This window comes from Enhydra lutris, unplaced genomic scaffold (genome assembly GCF_002288905.1).
Source record: "Enhydra lutris kenyoni isolate GAN:26980312 unplaced genomic scaffold, ASM228890v2 scaffoldscaffold9, whole genome shotgun sequence".
Classification (NCBI taxonomy): domain Eukaryota; kingdom Metazoa; phylum Chordata; class Mammalia; order Carnivora; family Mustelidae; genus Enhydra; species Enhydra lutris.
The window spans coordinates 52,796,795-52,805,615 of record NW_019154093.1 but is presented as its reverse complement, the minus strand read 5'-3'; the positions used below and the strand labels follow the sequence as shown (position 1 = coordinate 52,805,615).

At 37.3% G+C, this 8,821-nt stretch overlaps 1 protein-coding gene across 3 annotated transcripts in view; it reads left to right on the top strand.

The window, feature by feature from the left end:
• The first annotated feature begins 3,950 nt into the window (after positions 1-3,950).
• The window catches only part of LOC111143117 (outer dense fiber of sperm tails 2 like), a 34,455-nt gene continuing 29,584 nt past the window's right edge, over positions 3,951-8,821 (top strand). For all 3 annotated transcript variants that reach the window (XM_022496604.1, XM_022496603.1, XM_022496602.1), the window contains exons 1-2: positions 3,951-4,026; positions 7,539-7,708. In XM_022496604.1, the coding sequence (XP_022352312.1) occupies positions 3,997-4,026; positions 7,539-7,708 (200 nt within the window). In that variant the 5' untranslated portion in view covers positions 3,951-3,996. The remainder of the gene's footprint in view (positions 4,027-7,538; positions 7,709-8,821) is intronic.

The following is an 8,821-nucleotide window of genomic DNA, read 5'->3' as shown; positions in this document are numbered from 1 at the left end:
ATGTTGGAAAGAACACAAGTAACTCAAGTGGGGAATAAAACCTAAGAAAATAATTTATTACACAATGAAACTATTTTTTTAAATTGCTTTTTTATTTTGTTAAAATTTATTTGTATTCATCAAGTATCTTTAAACTACTATTTCATTGTTTACTACTATTTCATTTTACTGTTTACTACTTTTCATTTCATTATTTCATCTTACTATTTCATGACTACTTTTACCATTATAGTATATATTTGTTCCTATGAGGAAGAAAAACAAAATTACTATCCAACATTGCACCTTGCATCCTACACACAGATGTACCACAATGATGTTTTAAATGCTTTATATCAGAGGTCTGTACACTCTGTCCTGAGCCAAATCTATCCTGGTATCTACTTTTGTAAATAAAGTTTTTACAGAACAGAGCCAAACCATGTGTTCATGTATCCTTTATGAAATCTTTATGCATCAAGGACAGAATTAAATATGACAGAGACTGTATAATCCACAAAATCTAAAATATTTACTATGTGGCCTTTTACAGAAAAAAGTACGTTGGCCTCTGCTTTAAATTATGAGAAAATCCTTAATGTATTATTTTGTAAGTAGTCAAGTATTTAATGATATTTGGGGAAATTGATTGGCATTTTTGGTGGGCTGGATGAATTTTTTTCCATTTAAATAATTTAAAATAAGGGATCTTTCTATCCAAAACTTCATTATCCAACCAGATTTCAAATTCAAATTTAGATTAGATTTAGAAGATGAGAGATGCCATATTTACCTGGGCAGTTCAAATAGTCAGTTTGAGAATCTAATATAGTCATCTTGAGATTTTGTGATTGCTTTTCCTTTTGCATGTCTTATAAAGGTGGTTATATCTAACACTGATGCAATTTAATTATTTTTCATAAGAGAAGCCTAACTTCCGTGTACAATTATTTTATTATGACAAGCTAGTAAGGTTAGCTAGAATCCCAGGTAAGTGCTGGAAAAACCCTCAAAATTACTTTCCTTGCACCGATTTCACGTGTCCACTTCCGTTGTTTTTTTTTTTTTTTTTCCTTAAACAAGGAAGACTAGCCCAGAGTAGCCGTTAGTTGACTTGCCAGAGCTCATGATCCATCAGTAAGAGATGGATCCGTTCTCCACAGCTTTTTATCATTTGCATATATGGAACAGTTATATGTTCTTTATGAATGAACTCTTAAACTGCCATGAACTTCTTGCTGGACAAGTAGCACTGGAAAACAAAACAAAACAAAGCTTTGCTGTAATCATCAATGGAAAATGTTCTTAAATAAAACCAATAATGAAATATGCCATGGCGTGGCTAAACTGCTTAAATGACATGTGAAATTCGCTCTATTTGCTTATCTCCCATGATGGTGCACAATTCTTAACACGAACTTCAAGGTGAGGTGGAGACTTTTTTAGTTTCCCAGGTAAAACTTCGCCTGGCTTGTTCAGGAGCGTAGAGATCATACTCGTTGCCTGTCGTACAGATGCAAAGAATTTGAAATCTGAAAGTCGCCTTAGATCACCGTCCAGGTCCCTAATTTAACAGAAGAAAAGGCCTGGGGAAGATCTCAGCTAAACAGCAATACTATATATTTAAAACAAAACAAAGTTCCTTTGTAGTCGCGGTTGCTTGGACTTTTTCAAATGTCCCCTTTAAAAAGCAAAAGCAGGGCAATTCCAGGCCAACTGTTAGAAAATGCGGAATCTATCGGTCTTATTTCCTTTTTTTAGGTTGAGCTCAATTGATATTTTTGGTAACTATACGAAAGTGAGGCCTCTCCCGTAAAACAAAAGGCTTGAAGGGCGGGCGGGAAAAGTTTACCCAGAGCGGTAACTGAGAGACAAAGCGCCTCTCCCAGGCCCCGCCCCCTCATTCTTGCGAATCGCAACAGACGCAGGCCCTTCCTCAGCCCAGCCAATCGGCTGCTTCGGCTGTGGGCCCGACGCAAAGGGCGGGGCGTCCGTTGCCAAAGAAGCCACAGGAGGTTACTAGCGCTGCTTTCGTCCCACTTGTACCAGGGCGGGCACCCTTCCACTGCAAGCAGTTCTAGGGATTCGCCTGCTTGCCACCTCGCGTCTTTTGGCTTCCTTTCTAGCTTTTACCTGCGGCACTGCCCCCTGCGACCCTCTCTCCCCTAGCCGACCCAGGGCCGGAGAGCACAGGTATATGGCAGTGGTTTCCACTAACGTTCGCTGAGGCGTCATCTTCGCGGCCCCTTTGGACCCCTTCTGTAGCCGAGCGGCATCGGGCTGACGTCACGGTGGCGTGCTGACGTAGCGGTCGGGGCGTAGGCACGCTTTTGGGAGGGGTAGGCTTAGGCTCCGACCGCTTCCTTGCGGTTACCGCGGACGCATTTTGGGGTTCTGAAGATAAGGGCTGTGGTGGGTCCCGGAAATGAAAGGCCTTCACGTCCACCCAGAGCTAAACCTCAGCCCCTTTCTTCCTGTACGTGCCACTTCCCCAGAGTTGACTGCCTGGCTTGGGGAAAAGGCCGCGAGGCTCGCCCTCCTAGGGAAGATGTGGTTCCCAGGACCCCAGGGTAGATCTTAATTGATGGGCTTTTCCAGAACGAAGTCCTTTTCTGGCCGGCATTTCCTTGTGAAACAGTTCTCTTACCCAATTGGCTTTTAAAGCGACCACCATATAATAAATACCCGATTGTGGTAGGCCCTGGGGCCCCTTTAGTGAAGAATACTATGGGAAGCCTCGGAAATTAAGTCCTCCAGGTTCCTTCTAGGTTTCGAGACTCTGTAGGAAACTCCTTCATGTGTGTGGCCTTGGACTGTCACTTAACTTTCCTGGCTTCAGTTTCCTTAACTGGAAAACGAGGGCAATAATAGTCACTTTGAGTGGTTGTAATAAAAGTGATTAAGTAAACCAGTGTCAGGTTTTGAGTACAGGTAGTAAGGGGTGCTTTTTTTTTTTTTTTTTTTTGAAGATTTTATTTATTTGACAGAGATGACAAGTAGGCAGAGAGGCAGGGGTTGGGGGTGGGGTGGGAGGGGAGGAGCAGGCTCCCCGCTGAGCAGAGAGCCCCATATGGGGCTCAATCCCAGGAGCCTGGGATCATGCCCTGAGCCAAAGGCAGAGGCTTTAACCCATTGAGCCACCCAGGTTCCTCAGAGGTGCATTTGATTGAGAAAACAATTACACACTGGGGCTGGTATTTAGGATGCCTATTTCAGAGACAAAGTTTCCCTGTCACCTCACCCATAGTAAGGTTTCAGGTGTTTTTTAATTAATGAGGTGTTTGGAGTAGTTTTAAACACTACTTGGTTAGTTAAAGGAACAAACTACAGAAAACCTGTTTTTGAAATTAGTTTGCTTTCGTTCTGCTTAGAATAAAAGTGTCATGGTCATGTTCCTAATTCTTCAACAGCTAGGTATCCATTTTCTGCTTCTCTTTCTTCTACCTTCATGGTTGATGGGTATAAATAATATGGTTTTTGTATCCAAAAAACCCAAAGGTATGAGAAAGTGGCTTTGTTTATATTGTACAGATGAATGAGACTCAAGGAGCTGAGTATAGCAGTGAAGTTGACATAACATCTATCCACTGAGGTCAATTCTTTTGGAAGTCAGTTGTTTTCCCTTGGGCTCTGGTTTAGTAGTCCTCAACTTATGACTTCTTTGATGATGATTTGTAATGATTCTGTAAAGAACAGATCTTGAAGGAATTGTTTTTAAAAGTTGGTTTTATATAGATAACTGAGGCCTGCAAATAATTTAAGGAATGGGGATTGACTCAGTATGGTTTGTTTTTTTTAAAAGATGAAAAAATTTAAAGAGAAGATCTGGTGGGAAAAGCAGTCCCAAAAACAAGTCAAAGGGGCCCTAAATTTTAAAAAAGCCATTCAAGCAAACAAAAAAAAAATCCCACCTGTAAGTGCTGCTTCATTCTGTTCAAACCTCCCCACAGCTTGGCTGGCAAAGGTTTCTCTCATGTAGAAGAGGCAACTAAGGCCCACTGTGCCTGAGAGGTGTCCATGTCAGGTGGTTCTAATGACCAAGAACGGGTGAGTCTGGCTCGGAATTTCATTTTAATATGCTGCCTCTGGGTCAACAAGGATTAGTTAAATTATTTTCAGGCTACCTGTACTCTGTTTGAGAAAGAAGAAATAATACTTTCAGGAGATTTTCTTCAAGCTCAGAAGTTACTTTTGTACTTAAAGGGATAAGCTGTCATTTTCTGGAACAGGTATGTGGAGCAGTCCATTCAGATGGTCCTGGATAAGTGAGGTGTTATATTTGGTCACTTTCTCTACTGATCTCTTGCTATTCTAATTCCTTCATTGCTTTTCAAGTTTGTTGTTGTTGTTGTTTTTTAATCACCGGTAGAAACAATTTTTGATTGCCTCAAAATTTTTTCTAGGAAAAGAATGCTGGAATTTCATCTCTCTGGGACTCGAATAACCAGTTTCACTGCTTCTACTCTTCTCCCCTCCATATGCACGGTCCAGTCTCCAAAATACCACTGAATTTATCCTTTAAAGATGCACTTTTGATCTGTTATTATCTTGCTTAAAATGATTTAATGGTCTGTCTTAACCTTTAGGGAAAAATTCAAACTTTTGAGCTTGGCATACAGTGACCACTTCCATGTGTCCAGTCTCGTCCTTTGCCGCTCGCCCTTACAAATCATGTCCCTTTGTGATTTCCTTCCTCTAGCTTGTACTTGACCCTCTACCTAGAATGCCTTTTTCTCTTCCTTTTTGTCACTCCCATTTGTTTTGCAGGACTCTACAAATTCTTTAGTAAACTTTGACTAGTGTGAAGAACAGTGAGAGAGATGAGCAGCATTCCTATATCTACTTTGTGTTCTTTGCTGAGTATTTCAGTGAATTTTTCAGGAGAAGCTGTGTGCTCTTGTTTGAAGCCAGTGGGAGCTCGTTTTCCAAGAATAAATGTTTGGCAAAACAAATTGAAATCTTGAGATTCTTATGCTTTTCTCTTCAGAGAGATTAGTTTTAAGTACATATTTGTCTGCAGCTGGTTCATTTACTTAGAGCAATCTAGATGCTAAGGAAGGGCCTGAACTGGGATCTTTCTTTTCTCTGACCATGGCCAGCATTACAGTCCCTGAACAGCCATCCCTCAAATGATTGTTGTTGGCCAAAATGGAACATACTTCAGTGAGTGTAGCTGGGTCAGCATAAACCATGACCATGCCTGGAAAATACTTTAAGTACATGCCGTTTTGATAGGGGACTGGTAAAGTCATCTCTGTATAGGAAATTTAATTCTTTAAACATTAAAATATGTTTAAATTGCCAATCTTTAGGGGTTTGGTTATTAAATATGTGTGCAGAATATGTGTCTTTGTTTCACCACCAAGTTGTACAGAAGTATATTTGTCAATTGGCAGTATATTCCATGTAATTGAAAACATTTTCTTGCAAAACATCTGCTTTTCTGTAGAAGAATACATTTGGCTCACTAAAATGATAGCATTTTTTATAAAGGTAGGACTTTTTATGCTAAAGAAAATTGTTGTTCAGCACACATATGTTTTTAGTTATAGTATTGTCACAATACACAAATGTGGAGTGCCTTTGAACCTCCGAACAATTTTTATCCTGGAAAATATTTCTAGATTATAAGAATATAATTGTTGATAATTCCTATGGATATATCTGAGACTTGACTTACATAGTTCTCTATGTTTTGAGGAGTCAGTAATAAAGATAACATTTCTGAATGTTGGGCTAAGAGTCATTCTAAGATCTCTGTTTTTACAATGCTTTAACTTGATTTGTTTACCCTTTAAGAAAAGACACAGTTACTTTTTACAGGTGATGAAGCAGAAAAATGTAGTATTTCATCTTGTGATAAAACTTTTAGAAAAATTGTGTAAATGGTTGCCAGTAGCCCCCAGAGCCAAGTAAGAACTCATTTAAAAATACTGATACCGAACTGACTGCCAATTGAAGATCCCTAATCCCCTTACATTTATTTTTGAACTTCTATTCAAAATATAGGAAACGTTTTTCTTTTAATGATTCCCCCAAAAGATAAATCAATGAAGTGAATAAGTAAAAAGCAGCTGCCTTTATTCATCACATTAACTGCTCTAAGCCTTGAGTCCTCTCCTTCAATTACTGCTTGGCTTTGATAAGGCTTGTAGCTGCTAAGGATTCAAACGTAAATAAGGTATTCTTTCTTTAGATTCCAGTGTGCAGAGCAACAAATTTTAAACAAGTGAATGAATGAAGGATAAATACCAGTTCCTCTGTGAGTGGGGTAACTATTGGAACCAAACGATAGTACTGTTGATTTCAGTGATTTATCTAGATGATATTCTTCTTCATTCTTAGGTTTGGTTTTACATTTGATTTTTTGTATCCATCTATTTTTAATTCTTCTTTAATTCCTTAAGACTTCAGATAGCTCAAAATATTGTTATGTCCTACTAACAGATGTTTCATACTTGCAACATTCAAGTAGATCATCTTAGATATCTGTAGGTTAGTTGGCAGTTCCATTTGTACATGAGTTGCTGGTATTTAAAAAATATTAACATGCTTCTCATTGGTCTGTATCCTAAATATTTGTTTCTGAAGTGTATAGAACCTTTAGACAAAAATAGATGTATTTTTACAGACACTTTCAAAGTGTCATTTAGAACTATAAGTAATTTTCAACCTCTAATTTCTTCACATCTAAAGTACTGAAAATTCCTGAACAAATGTATAATACAGGTTTATAAAAATAAATTACAGAGGTAAAATATCTCTGAAAAAAATGCAGAAGATATTAAATATAACATTTGATTTTGTATAAATGTAAGATGTATAAATATAAGTCAGGGAGACACAATATATTAGAGTTTTGAAAACACAGTCTTAATGATTGCTGAACTACTAATTCATTACTTAAAATGTAACAGTTCTGAAGAAATTCATTGAGTATTCCTGTAAAAAAAAATGATATCTCTAAGTTTGGGTGAAAACAGTTGGTTAGTAAAACTTAGAAGTATTTGTCATCTGCCTATTTGTTATCACCAAAAAATACCCTAGACTGAGCTGGGAAATAGGAATAAATCAATTTAATTTTGTAAATTTTGTAAACTTTCAAAATAGCTTAATCTTCTTGTAGCTATTGTTGCCAGATACTTTGAAAAATATATGAAATTTCTACTGTTCTAGGCATACATAACATACATTTCCTATTGGGTAGATATAATGAAACTGAGGACCGGAGTTAACCATAGTTTTTATATTTATTTTCTAGTATGACTGGATTAAGTTATTATAATACTTCAAGAAATAGATTAATAAAAATTTCTCCATTCTTGTGGTTATGTAGAAAATAACAAGCCTTTTGGAAACTGTGGAATTGGCAATTGTTGAATGGTTGTGCAATGGAATTTTGATAGTTTTTAAAGTAGTATCACAATGAGTAGCAGTTAAAATTTCTGTTTTGTCTATAAAATATTCTTTATACATGTTTAGGATTTTTATCTCATAGGTTAATGATAGAAAAAAGAACCTACTGAAATGATAAGTTTAATAACTAAAATATTTCTTAGCTTTCACCTTATGAGGAAAAGTTGTGGAAGCCACCTATAAATCTGTTTACCAAGTTTATGGAGAAACCTGCAATTGATAGAAGTCATTCAGAAGAATTATGTTCCCATTTTACAAGTACACCAGAGGATGAACATTTACCACAGGCTGCCAGTGAAAGTCATCACAGCTGGTATTCTCAATTATAGCAGGGGATATCTAATTTTCTGTTTTTAGCAATTTTCTGTTTTTAGCATTTCATATTTTGTCCGTACTATAAATTATTTGAATCAAATACAGCCTTCTTTCAATAATAACTTCTTCAAATCTAGCAATTCTTATGCTTATTTAACCTGATTACAAATCAGTACTCATTTAGCAGAATTGGTCTAGTTTTTTTGGAATCTTAATGAAAGCAAATAAAAATGAAAGCCTTAACTATTGCAAGTTATTAAAGTATTAAGCCTTATAGCTAAGGTGAATGAGAATAGAAATACTATGGAATTTTGGAAATGTAGTTGATGAGTACTAATTCACTGTCATTTGGAGTATTGCTATATAACAAATACCTGTCATATTTTGCTGTCTCCTTTAGAATAGGGAATACATGGGGATGCCTGAGTGGTTCAGTCAGTTGAGTGTTCAGCTCTTGTTTTCGGTCAGGTCATATGTCAGGGTCATAGGATTGAGCCCCACACTGGACTCCACACCAGTTGGGAGTCTGCTTGAGATTTTCTCCTTCCCTCTTCGTCTGCCCCTCCCCCCAAATAAATAAAATCTTAAAAAACATAGGGAATATTTATATGACTCATTGCTCACTGAGATGACAGTCTTTTTTTTTCTTTTAAGATTTTATTTATTTATTTGAGCGAGAGAGAGAACACAAGCACATCTGCTCCCCCAGGGAGCCTGATGCAGGGCTTGATTTCAGGACCCTGGGATTGTGACCTGAGCCAACAGCAGATGCTTAACCAGCTGAGCTACCCATGTGCCCCGCAAAATGACCATCTTAAAACCCCATTATTGTCACTGTTGATAGTGTAGTCCAGCTTCTATTTAACTTGTTGTAAATGACAGTGATATTTGGTCATATATAATCATTCTTGACTTTCTTCTGCCGATGGTTTTTAATAATGGACAACTGTCATTTACAGCCAACATCTTACAACCATCACATTAAGCCAGCAGTAATTAAGAACACAGTCTGCTTTCAGACATAGCCTCTAAGAGCCCATCAGTTGTTGACGAGCCATTATATTATGTTTTGTAAAGAAAGAAAAAAAACTGCCTATTGAAGAAAGATACA